This window comes from Protomyctophum bolini, assembly GCF_963924005.1.
Source record: "Protomyctophum bolini genome assembly, chromosome: 16".
NCBI classification, from domain to species: domain Eukaryota; kingdom Metazoa; phylum Chordata; class Actinopteri; order Myctophiformes; family Myctophidae; genus Protomyctophum; species Protomyctophum bolini.
In genome coordinates this window covers 17039469-17053298 of record NC_137877.1, presented here as the reverse complement: position 1 = coordinate 17053298, position 13830 = coordinate 17039469, and the positions used below count along the sequence as shown (strand labels likewise).

The window sequence follows — 13830 nt, the reverse complement described above, 5'->3', positions numbered from 1 at the left end:
AAATAATTTGTGTGCTACTAGATTTTTCAACGTAGGCGCACACGTGCTACTTTTGGTTGGACGTAGCAAGTGAATAGTATAAATGTATGGATTCTCAATTTTTTAATTATGTTTAAATGATCGATTACTTAAATTTGTTGCACCTGTTCACAGGTCTCACAGGAGCAGCCGACAGAGAGCACATCAGCGGTCGTCCAGTCGTCGTCACTTGTCTCTGGTGCTGAGGTCTCCGCTGCCCCGACCGCCCCCGCAGACAGCAGGCCCAAGAGGCCGGGACGGAAGCCAGCTAGGGGGGGCAAGGTCAGGGAACGGGGGCGAAACAAAACGGCCGTACCCGTCTCGCCCCCGCCCACAGCGGAGCACAAGCTTAACCACGACCACGATAACGATCATGAACAGACTCACGAGCACGACCACAGCCATGATGGCAGCCATTCCCATAAGAAAAAGAGGGAGGCACCCACCGTGCCAACCGAGCAGCGGGGGCTTAAACATGACCAGGATAACGATCACGAACAGAATCGCGGCGATGATCACAACCACAGTCATTCCCGTAAGAAAAAGAGGGAGGCACCGAGTGGGAATGTGAAGCCTACCGTGCCAGCTCTGCCAGGGCATTCAGTCGGAATTTTTCACCCTCACCAGCACGAGGAGGTACAACTAACATCTACTGTGTTTTTTTAGTGTTGTAGGATCAGAATGCAAGAAGCAATGGGACAAGGAGTTGTCGAGCAGGGATTGTTATGAAAGGGTGCTATTGGATGTACTGTATGCACACAGCAGTATGATTATTATGTATTGGAATGCCTTTAACCAGAGAACTTACCTGAAGTAGCAGTTCCATAAATAAGGTTACCATTCGATAAACTGCCTAATAATAATTGGCTCCCAATCAGAGTTATTCTGGTTCAATATGGCGGAAGCTGCGTGCATAAACGGAAACATACAGAATATAGGGCCATGTTTAGCGGGCATGTTTAGACTGATAATTAGACATGGGCCCCCATTGATTTCACAACAGTTATTTATTTTATGTTTTTGTATTTGGGGATGGGGCGTAAATTGACAAGACTCCTTGTTAAAGCAGTGGTTGGTACCAATTATTGAACTTAATGGAGGTTGAAACCTCAAGTTCTCTCCAAACCACATACATGCTATATTAACCTTTCTATTATAAAATGAAAAGGGTAAGCCTTGCATGCAGATTTGCCAGAAATCCTTCCATTTCCACTGGCATATACAAGCGGTGCTGCTACATCCAAGCCTCCACCCCACCCCGTGCCAAATTCACTATTTGCTATCAAACTAGATTTTACGGAAACCGAGTAGACACAAAATATAGTTTGTTACTTGCCAGAGTGTCTGGGTAGAGTAGATAAACACCAACCACAATTACCTCTCTTCCTGAATCTATCATTCTCCCCCAGGGGGGTCTTTTAATCGTTATATTTTTCGAGTTAAAGGATGGGTAATGATTGTGCCCTTAAGCAAGACACTTTAATCCCTAATTTCTCCAGCAGAGCTACTCTGGGGCAGCTCCAAAAGGGTTCAGTGCAGTAAAACTCAATTGTACCCCGCTCCAACCGTGACTAAAGTCTCTCCTCACCCGCTTCAAATGTTATCAACCGATATTCACCAGTAGGTTACTATACTGGACACAATCAAGCCAGCAGGCTCACCTTTCGCTGAACTGATAACATTTATGACTGATATGAGGTTAGGGGACATACAGGCCAGTTAAGACTGAGGTTAGGGTTAGAGTCAGTAATAGTTGGACAACGCGACCAATCCCACGTTGAACGTTTCCTAATCAAAGCCAGTAGGCTCCAGGCGAGCCTGCATTCGACTGATAAGTAACCTACTGGTTTGATTTTGATACAAATCCGTTGCTCTCCTCCTCCCTCCTGCAGTGTTTGAACCTGACCCAGCTTCTCTCCTACTACGGCCTGAGCCCCGACTCGCTCATCTCCCCCGAAGAGTTCACCTTCCTGTGTCCGGCTCTGCTCTACCAAATAGACATGAGGGTCTGCATTCACCACTACCACCAGGTGGTAGACGTGGAGGAGGAGGCCCTGGAGCACGTCAACCCCGGTAAGAGACGGCCGCCGCGTCGACCATATTTACACCACATGCGCCAGCATTTTGCTCCTGCTTTGAGGACCCCTTACCCTCGAAAATGAGATGCTGCATCTCAAGGGGCTTATCCTCTAGACTAGTCTAGTGCACTGGGACCCATTTGTGGGACACATTTTTATTGGTCCCTTAATGTTTTGGTTTCCTACATTTTGTTTTAAATTATTATTTCAAAACCTTCCCAAAAAGCTTATTTTTCATGAATTCAAAACAAATTCAATTAGATTTTTCAGTAATTTCATGAAAAAATAAAGGAAAAATATAAGAAATTCCATACATTAGAAAACAAATGTTTAAGAAGTAGTGAAAATAGCTAATAATCTACAAGCTCACAACATGGCACGAAGTGATGTGTTGTGAGCTTGTAGATCTGCTACCACTAGTGAAATTTCTAAATAAAGGTGTGATGGTGGGCTATGATCATGAACTTTGTCTATATCACCCGAACCCTAGAGGGATGGAAAGTAACCCTTGCGTTAACCTTGACAACTTTGCTGTTTACCACGTGTTTCTTTTCCTCCTTTTCTATTGGCCTCAGCATCACCCGGGGGTCCGCAAACCAATTGTCACTAATGCTGGGGTGTCGCACGGGTCTATTGACACGTCGTCTGAGCTCATCAGTGGTGTGACTGCTGTAGAGCTTGTATTTGCACAATGGATCAAGTCACAGGCTTGTTTAGACCCTTTAGTAAACAATCACTGGGATACAATCACAGAAGCTGTTCTGAGTCAACATGGTTGAAGTTAAAAGGTTGCTACCACTCAATTCACACATGTTATTCCTTTTGCTTTTTGGACTCGAGTCAATAGCGTACTTACCATTGGTCCGATCGACTACCTACCCCAAACCCTCACCCTAACCATAACCGCGAGCACGGGGCAGCACACCTAAATCTAACCCCCAACCCTATCCCTAGTTGGACCAATGCTCCGTCGAACCAATGATATGTCGGACCAAAGTATGCTCCCCGAGTCAATATGCATGAACATAAATAATAGTGAGAAAAAAGCACCTTTTGTATACAGCAAGTGAAGTGCTAGGTATTTAATAATAAACCTGTATTAACCACTTAAACTCTCTAGACATTTTGTAGTCAGTTCACATGTGGCATTTATACAGTATCTGCTTGTCGAGAGTTATTGTATATTTTCAACTGGGGCATTTGGAAGGGTTTTAACTCTTTTTAGGCAAGCGCCTTGCGTTCTCAGCTGGGAAGAAACCATTTGGTGGATTCACAGCCGAAGCAGAATGCACATTAAAATCACACAAACATAGGCAATGCATATACGAGAAATTTTCTACAGGCCGGCATGAAAAGATATGCAGCAGACAACAAACTCTCGGTAATAACATGGAAACCACAGTATCAACCCTCCTAAGCCATTGATTGCCTAACATAATGCCATAAAAGATTCACAACCTAATGCCCTCCTGAAGGGAGCTTTGTGAGTCAGAGATGACAATAATTGTAAAATGATAAATGGTGCATTTAATGTAGTGAATTTAGAAGCGCTTTAGACTGTGCACTACATTCACACATTTCACACGCCGACGGCAGAGGAAACCATGCAAGGCGCCAACCTGCTCTTTGGGAGCAGTTAGGGGATCAGTGACTCAAGGACGCATCGAACTGAACTGGGAATCGTCCGATTCCCAAGTGGACACTCTACCTCCTGAGCCACTGCCGCCTCTGTCTGAGCTAAAATCTTAATTTTATGGTGGTAATAATTGTAAAATCACTGTAAAATCTTCAGTGTTGATTTATCTTTTTTTTCGTGACCGAGGGAGTTACAAATCTCCCATTTGTACACTTTAAAGGAGTTCATGAACACTGAGGATTTTAACATGTCCTGTTGAATTCTTTCATGTGGTTGTTGGTGCAGAAGCGCAGGCAGAACTCCCAGAGCTGGAACGACACAGATCAGCACACAATAGTCACAATTACATTTCAAACTGTCTCAGGGTATGGGAACGGAAGATACTTGAGCCCTGAAAAGTGCTGCTATTTGCCTTTTTTAAAGTAAGATGAGAATGCAATCAAGATGGCCCAAACCCCAGTGTTATTGGCCATTGTTGGTTACCAATTTCATGCCTCCTGCGTCCTCCCCCCATCCCCAACACCAATGCATCATTAACTTTTATAGGCGGGATGGAGAAACCACAGCCTTGTAATGGCCCTGAGATTGCAAAATGACATGCTTGTGATGGTCGTGCACCAGTCGTAAGGTCAGGAAAGTAGCTGCCCCCTCCCCCCTCATGAGTTTTATTACAGTCCCTCTGTTTAGCTGTGTCTATGCCAAAAGCTGTACAAGAACAAGTCGCATGATCTGGTTGGTGGTGCTGTTAAAGATTGCCTTTGAACCATCTCACATCACGCACACCAATGCTTGGGCCCTACACCATCGTCAACATCATCATAAAAATAAAACCGTAGACTATAAGTCTTCAAGGAGCTCCTGGATCAACAGAATGTAAACAAAATAATCACACCCGTGTGAAGTGAGGGGCGCTAATATATTAAAGTCTAACTCATGTTGAATAGGTGATGTAATGGTGATGTAAAACAAACGGTGCAAAGACAAACATTAAACGCCATTAACAATAAAGAGACAATATGATGTAAATGACACATTTTGACGTAAATCTTCCCTTCATTGGCAATGCGTTTACAAAACAAACATTGAACTAAATGTGTGTATTGGAGGGGCTAGCGCCCCTCAAAGGTAACACCCGTGTGAAGTGAAGGGCCCTCTTGACATCGTACATCATCCAATAAAAAATGTATACACTTCTTCATGAATTAATTATTTGTCAACTTATGTTATCTTTTAACCATGATACAATGTTTAAAAAAAACTCATCTTTTCACCATTATCATGTAAGATGACAACTGAATTAATTTGATTCGTTAGCAGATTTGCTCATCTACATTGTCCTTTCATTGTCAATGTAATTTAATGTTTGTGTTGCCACAAAGTTACGTCATTTCAGGCAAATATGACGTAAACCCTCCTCATTGTCAATGGCAAATGTGAGACGTGACGGGACGAAAAACTCTATAGGGTATATTTGAGGGGCTGGCACCCCTCAAAAGTCATACCCGTGTGAAGTGAGGGGCACCCTTATCATCATACATCATCTCATTCCGGCCAATCACAATGTGTATCCTCACCTTCGTCTTAGAATTGGACAGGATGATTTAGATCACAAGTTATTAACTTTTTAACATTTTAGTTGTCGGCTAAACAGGCAGGGAACATTTTCGATGTCACTGTTGTGCAACACAGAGGATTGCGCAACAAGCACTCCTAGACCGTAGAGTGATCCCATGACATCTACGTCATGGGCCCTTAAACTGTTCAAAACAAAACCATAAAACCTCAGGACTTATTTTATTTTATTATAATGTTGTTTTACATTATTCCTCCCGGGGAGGATTTGCTGAGCACATACTGTGCTTCATAATCATACAGCAGCACACATTCACACTTTCTGGCTTTAGCTAGCTAATGAGACAACTTCCTTTCAAGATGCTGTCAGAAGAAATAAACAAGGAGAAGTTTGTTTCCTATTTTGAAAATGTTGTCTTGTGATCTTCTGGACCAAAGCCCACTTCCTATAAGTGGGGTCTTTGAGGGACATTCCACGGCGTCCCCAGCCAAAGTTGTTAATATATCATCGAATCCAATTGCTTTAAAACAGAGGTGTGTGTGTGTGTATATATATAAATAAAATAATAATAATACAATAATAATAATAATATATATATATAATTGACCAAATTGTCAAATAATAAAATTGTCGTCGTGAGCTCAAGATTCCTCCCCTCAAGTCTGGAGTCGAGGCCCATAGGCAGCATGTAAAGTGTGCGTTAGTAATTGTCTTGACAGACAGACCCATCTAGCCAATCAGTGTAACAAAAAGCTGACGTCACCACACAGTGCGCTAGTCTGCTCCTCATGCATGAAAGACACGATGCCACGTTAAAAACAACAAGGTCTGATTAGTTTCTACTTCATGCGTGAGCTAGATATGTTGGATATATGTCCGTCTATATCTGAAATAACTGCTGTTCTTATTGCTTCTGCGTAAACTAGTAAACTTTGCGTTGATGGTTGTGGTTTTGAAAGTACTGCAGCATGAATGTTACGTCGCCATATACACATGAACCAATCAGAGGCGAGTGGGAACCAACGCTCTAAGCTAATATGCTCACCAAATCTGTTGTCATGATGAGAAGCATCATCTTTCATTAGGTATTATGTTACCACAGCAACGAGATCGTTCTAACCTGTAAGACCTAAGGCTACAAAATGTCTGCTAAATAAAAACAGTTGCTGTATCAGTGGTGCAAGGCAGTCCAAAGTTATTTACATAAAACGTTAATCATTCATACATAAATACAAAATAAACACATTATAAAAGAACAGAATAAAAGTGTAAAATTACAGTGCAGAAGATTGTTTTAAAATTATATCAAAAGGCAGCAGCAAACTAACGTGTGTTTTTTGTTGCTATGATTTCAAAGAACTTAGCAGACTTGCGGTTTTCTGTGTGTTAGTGCCAGATATGTTGTGCATACTACAAACACTTTCTCCACATCTACTTCTGATTCTGGGGGAACAGAAAGATAGCAGACATGACCTGAGAGAGATCTGGATGGTTTATGATATTGTAATCGTACACGATCAGAAATGTGAGAAAATGTATTCCTCACACTGTCAAAGAGGCCTCTGTTTTCCCTCTGAAGATCAATGTCCACAGGGGTTGGTCTTGACCTGTTCAGTTCATATAAAATAGAATATTACAGCCTTCCTGTATTCTTCTATCCCTCCTAATCATGTCTAGTGGCAATGGCTTGGTGATCCTTTCTCAAAGTATCGATTATCCCCTTTTTATGCTTTATGCTTCACACCACATCCCTAAATTGATAGCGTTCAAATAGAAAAGCCACAAACAGGAAGGGAGGTTATATTGGCAAATTCAAACGTGTCAGGTACAGATGAGCATGTCATTGCATACCAAACAGCAAGGACTGCTCTAGGGCCTCATGAGGTCCTGCGGTTTATGAGAATTTACTGTGAAATCAATGTTCTAAAGTTAACGAATGCCTGGTCATGAAATTCTCATAAAACTATAAAAGTCAAAGGCTTGCTACAAACAATATAAAAGCCTGGTTTCAGTATTAGGTGAAAAAATAACAAGCTATACAATTGGCATTAAACTAAAGTCAGCATTTTCCTTGAGATTTATGTGCGTGTGTGTACTCTTTGGCCCATACGGTGTGGAGCAAACAACCATCCACAATAGATCAAAACAGGCCGCCTGGCTACAGCTAACTGGCTAGCATTACACTTAAGGTGGCCTTACACTAGCACCACACACTACAGGATAATCAGGCCCGATTATTTTATCCGATTATTTTATGCAGCACACACTACACGGTTTTAAAACTCGGACGCAGCGCACCCAAGGATTCTCGGCCCCGAGGGAGTGGAGTGGAGAGGAGAGGGGCAGAGCAAATATCAAACATTCTTGATGTTGATCGGGCCGAGCAGATCGGAGGGATTACGATTGGATCTTTTATACACTCACACTAGACGATAATTTATCCCTGAGAATCGCTACCGATTGAGTCGGGCACCCCCGAGCGTCAAAAATGCCTGATTATCGGCTAGTGTACGGCCACCTTTACTGTATACCTGGGATTATACCTCACATTATACCACATCAACCATAACGTCCCTATTCTGGGGCGAACAAGTGCCAAAAATAGCAGATCTATAAGCTTATAATGCCTCGTGTTGCGACGTGTTTTAGATCTGCTGTTTTAAACCTTTTAGAACGATGTATACCACAAATTAAATGAAAATAACAATGTTTTTCTCTATTGTCATATGAACACCAATTATGTTTTCTTCCTGTAAAACAAAATATACCTTGTGCTTAACTGCTTATAGGCTTGAACCAACCAATAACATCCACCCATCAATCTATGAGATATATTTTTGTTAAAATAAGTGTTAAATTATAGTCTGATGATGGTTATCATTGCAGTATAGAGTGTTTGTATTGGAGTACCCCTCCAGATCTTTAGTAAATGGCAAGAGCATTTTCAGGTTGGGATACCTATTTTAACCAATCGGTACAGAAAACTCATACAAGAGAAAAAGTTAAATTGGAAGTTATTAGCAGATAAAATGGAACTGGAACACTGTAAAATTGAAGCTGATTTTCTCTTACTCAAAGAAATATCACTTGCAATGCATTCCCACCGCATTCCTCTCAACGTTATGTCCCGCCTGCTTATCCTCACTCTACTAAAATGTCATGATAAGGAAGTTAGGTGCCGTTTTATGTGGACGTAAAACCCATTTCCACACTACAGACTCTTGTATCATCATTTTAAGGCATCTACTTTCACATTGCATTTGTTTTCAGCTCCAGTTTAGAGCATTTCCTTTCATTATTTTTCATTCCGTAAGTGTGTGCCATTAGTCCAAACTACCAAATGAATACCAAAGCACATGGTGAGGTCTTGTGTGGGAGTGAATGCCTCTAGAGTTGCGCTTATTAAAAATAAAAAGACGTCTAGAAAGTTTTCCACTAAAGAACTGAATAATGCTGTCAGACTGAGCATGTGTTAAAGTTACAGGTCGAGAATGGAGGACGTCCCCGGCAGTACCCTCCTCTTAAATCTGTAATTATTACACACACTCGCACTCCAGAGACGGCCACAACACTTTCAGATCTGGCAGCAGTGTGCTAACACTGAAAGAAATCTGATGACATTGTGGATGATGGCATATAGGAGCCAAAAGGGCAGCGGTGACTCCTCATTAACGGAGAGCTGGAGGCAGTGGATGCTCTCCCACGATGCGCCAAAGACACAACCATGCCAAGGCGCTAACACTCATTTACCTCCCGCTGATATCCTTGGGGGTCTTCTGGAAAAAATGCATTCGGGTTCTTTCTACTCTCCACACCGCTCACACCCCGCCCTCCTCAGTCCCCCTCCCCCCCCTCCCCCTTGTCTCGTTTTTTTTGCGCCTTGCCAATTAGGAGAGCCTAAGCGACAACCGAGGGCCATTTTAGTTTTTTCTTCTGAGCCATGGCTTGCAGGAGACTAGTAATTGGACAGAGGACACAGACCATCGGTTCTCCTCGGTTTTGCTTCTCCTTGTCATTCCCTCTCAGCTGGAGTATCCCTCCAACACCAAATATCCACTAGAGCCCGACCCATGCCAGACAGAGGGGCCGATCCCAATTTGAGAGTCCTCAACCGCCGTTTTAACTCATTTTGTCAAATTAAACGTTTTCTTATCAATTTGAAAAACGTAATAAAATAATAATCCCCCCCCCCCCCATCTTATTCACATTGATCCACTCTCTGGGGTCTTATGACAAGAGAACAGTGTCTTGTTCAGTGAAGTGGGCTAATTTAATTTAGATGGGTTGGAAGAAAGGATCACGCTTTGACTACTGTTTGACTCAAGGGGTTGACGTGGGATAGTGAGCATAGGTTCAGCCTGCTATTGACTGAGACCCAGATCTTACATCTCTATAGTTTTGAGGCAGGCGTTTCAAAGATTGTTTACACTGGAGCAGGCGACAAACTACGAATTGGACAGCATCAGAGACTAGTCATTGTGTCATGGTTTTTTGTAGCGCTTCCTTAATCGCGCAGAGCAAGCAATGTTCTGCCTTTAATACCCCAGACCCCACTTAAATCCCTAGTTGGAAATAGGTTCACAGACACAGACCTTGTTGGTATATCCCGTGTGGACCCAGTAACACCTACAGTAAACCTGGGTTTATCTGGATTGGTACTTCAGTGCTGCTCCAGAACCGCACTAAATGTACTAGGCTACAGTAAAAATGTTTTCATGGAGAAAAAAACTAAGTTCTATTACTTGGATAGATGATGTGTACACAAACATTTTCCCCTATTTATGTCAAACTGTCGCAGTGTCAAGGCTACAAGGCAGGCTTCCAAAAGCTAATGGCTGTGTAATTAGCACTTAAAGCGTCAAGCCCTGCCTCTTTCATTAGGATTGCCCTCCCAGGAGGGACTCTAGTCCCTCTTTTGTTTTAGTTATTTTTCTCGAGCGGACTTGCTGCCTTTGGGGACATTCTTTTCGTAATAATTTTAAATCCTCCAGCTGTTAAATGGGACAGGAACAGCTTGATTCTCTCCCCCCCCCCCCCTCCTCCATGGCTGTTCCACTTCCTATATCTCATCTTCGCAACTCACACCACTAGGGATTGATTAGGGAAGGGAAGGATGCATGTCTGACTCCGTCCTAATGTGATTTCCCTAAATGATAATTGGTATTTAGTCAAAGACATTTTCCCCCTTAGGCGAAGTGTCGGCTTTTGTGTCTTCTTTAATTGATTGACGCTTTGTGTGCTAACTACGCATATTCTATTTTTTTTTAAACTGCCATACTGACTTGTGTACAGAAATGTGAATGCGTAGTAATGTCCATGACCCAGCAGTTATCGTCCATGTGCAGTTGAGCAAAGGCACTTAACTCCCCATTCTGTCTATACTATAGTACTTCAGCTGCGTTGAGGAGGACAGTGGAATTGTGCACGGTTGCTCCGTCGTGTTAACCACTTAAAACCTATACACTTTTTCTCAAGCTCACAACGCATCGTGACATATAGAGGGTATGCGCATGCTTAAAGTGAATGGAATGAATCGAGTGGCAAATCGAGTGGCAAAGCAACATGCAAAGTGATTTTAACATTGTTTAATGTGGTTTAATGCAATCAGATACGACTTTTCTGTTTGGATGCATGGGTTGTCAAGGCCAAAGTAGTTTTTTGCCACTCAGTAGGCATTGCTGCATAACTTCTGGGTTTGATGATGATGTCACACGCATACCCTCTATAGTGAGCTTGTAGATCAGCCATTTTTTTTGCTAATAAACTACATCATGTGGCAGCCAAGTCTATGGACTTTTTATGTTTATTTAGAGCCTAATTATAAATTCCCCGTTGCAAGCCAGGGGGGGGGGGCATACTTAGTTTATCTAGTCATTGGTTAGACATTAGGTTGGTGAGGGGTCCGTTAAAACAACCGGATTAAGGTTGGTGAGGGGTGCGTTAAAACGACCGGATTAAGGTTGGTGAGGGGTGCGTTAAAACGACCGGATTAAGGTTGGTGAGGGGTGCGTTAAAACGACCGGATTAAGGTTGGTGAGGGGTGCGTTAAAACGACCGGATTAAGGTTTGTGAGGGATGCGTCAAGGGTTGGGAGAGGGTTAAGGTTAGGTTTAGGTGTGCTGCCCCGTGGGAGGTTAGGGTTAGGGTGACGGTTTGAGATAGGTTGTAGGACTAATGACTGGTCTAACCAATGACTAGTCTAAACTAAGTACTATGGACTTTAATGTGTTTGTTTTAAGGTAGTTCTTATGTAATTATTTGCCAGCAAAGTCTATGGACTTTAATGTGTGTGTTTTTGGCAGTAAATGATGACGTAAGATGTCCTCTCGATATAAATACATCGTGAACAATGAAAAAGGACATGAGGATATCACATGCTCCCAAAAAGAGGGGTGGAAGAACATGATATTAGGGGAAAAGAGTCACAAGGGTGTCCCTCGTATGACCCCTAAAGGAAAACGTAGGAAACAGCCGTCAAGCCAAAACATCCAAGTAATTACGGCATAGGCCAAACAAGTCTATGGACTTTTAATATTGGTTGAGAGCTTAATTATAATCTATGCCTATAATTAACACAAGACATCATGTCGCTGATATAAATACATCTTGTAATTAATGTATTTAATTTTTCACAGACATTAGAACATCAACATGGTCCCAAAAATCTGGGCGCCCCAACATGAGTATTTATTTCATAAATACCAGATGTACGGTATTTGTCACAATTTTAAATAGCTGTGAAATAACTCACTGGAATTGTAACGATATCTGAGATTCTTGTATAACTTTTAAACGTTCAAAAAGGACAAACAAAAACTTTTTGTGAAGTAAAGCTTTTCTGATAAAAAAAACTAACACGACTGAAGGAATGTGACTGGTTCTACCACGAATCAATCGATCAAATGTAAAAGGTTTGTTTACAGACCTCTGTTTTGTTGTATGTTAGGAAATGAAGACTCAAGAAAGAGAAGTTGGGCCAAAGGAGTCACAAGGCTGACTTCTGTTTGAACCAACTACCCCCAAGGGGTTGGGGGGTGTGTGTGTGAGAGAGTGTACATTGCATTCATTGTACCTTAATCACAGTACAGGGGTGGAATTTCTGCTGCCATGGTCATCTAGTACTCCCTGAATGCCTCGTTCATGTCAATTGTGTGTAAGATGAGTATTGTCTGTGAGGTGGGAGTTGTCGGCGTGCCGTGCACACACACTCATGCGTGTATACTAGGGCTGGGACTCGATTAAACATTTGAATCTAATTAATTAGAGTCTTTGTAATTAATTAATCTTGATTAATCGCATTTTAATCGCATATCGATAATCAACCTGAGAACAGTGAGAAACCTTTTTTCTTTTTGGTATCCCAGTGAATCAATGAATAGTGACTATACATTATACATTCTCACATTGTACTATACTTGTGGGGACCCTCACTATACTTGTATAGTAATACAAGTATATACACACACACACACACACACACACACACACACACACTGCTGCCTCTCTGTCAACAGGACTGCCATATCTGAATGCCAGCAGTGCAGGGTCTGGTAACGGTTTAGCAGACACACCAGCAGCTCTGGTGTGACATTGAATTTCACACTACATTAAACATTTTGCCCTCTGTAACAAGCACTGGGAGCTTCTATTTTTTCTTCTTCTTTAGCTGGCACCGCTGACAGACACTTTGCATGACACTGTGCTTTTCAGATTTCTTTCTTTTTCCCCCTGCTTTCTGCTTCACGTCTCCCATCGGCAGACTTGAATGAAAAATGAGGTGATGGGGGATTTTGCTGAAATATACAATTTACTGCCTTTGCTTTTGGCCTCCCATTGCCTCCTCCCAAGGACGTGGAGTTGAGTCCCCTCTGTACGTAGTTGTCTTTTACCAGCGCATGGGTTATATGAGGTACTGCAGGCCAGGTACTTAAGGGAACACCACCCCTCTAACGCCCGTTCTATGAGAAAGACTTTGCATACATCACATCTACGTACATCTATTAGTGGTCAGAACTCAAAAGCGTAGTGTCAGGCAACTTGTGCAGTGGCCTCGCCAGTTGAGTCCTTGCCCATCCTAGCTGCCGAAGACGGGAAAAAATGTATCTGGGCAGTGGGCGTCGACCGCGCATGTGTCTTAGACATTTTGATATGAACCGTATTTCTAGTCCTGAATATATATTTCTGAACTACATTTTGAAATAGCTCTGTCTCTCTGCCTCTCTCTCCAGTGTGGGTGTGGGTGTGGGGCTTTGTGTCCATCACCATCATCAGCCTGCTGTCCCTGCTGGGTGTGATTCTGGTGCCCATCCTCAACCAGTCGTGCTTCAAGTACCTCCTCACCTTCCTGGTGGCGTTGGCGGTGGGCACGCTGAGCGGCGACGCCCTTCTTCACCTGCTGCCCCATGTGAGTATCAACACCCGACACAGGACACCTGAATGCTAGGAGAGAGATACACCCAACATAGGACACCTGAATGCTAGGAGAGAGATACACCCAACACAGGACACCTGAATGCTAGGAGAGA

General features: G+C 42.7%; 1 protein-coding gene across 6 annotated transcripts in view; it reads left to right on the top strand.

The window, feature by feature from the left end:
• Window positions 1–13830, top strand: part of slc39a10 (solute carrier family 39 member 10) — a 48296-nt gene that overhangs the window by 19354 nt on the left and 15112 nt on the right. For all 6 annotated transcript variants that reach the window (XM_080785515.1, XM_080785517.1, XM_080785518.1 and 3 more), the window contains 3 exons: window positions 154–654; window positions 1911–2091; window positions 13534–13709. In XM_080785515.1, coding sequence (XP_080641641.1) covers window positions 154–654; window positions 1911–2091; window positions 13534–13709 — 858 coding nt within the window. The remainder of the gene's footprint in view (window positions 1–153; window positions 655–1910; window positions 2092–13533; window positions 13710–13830) is intronic.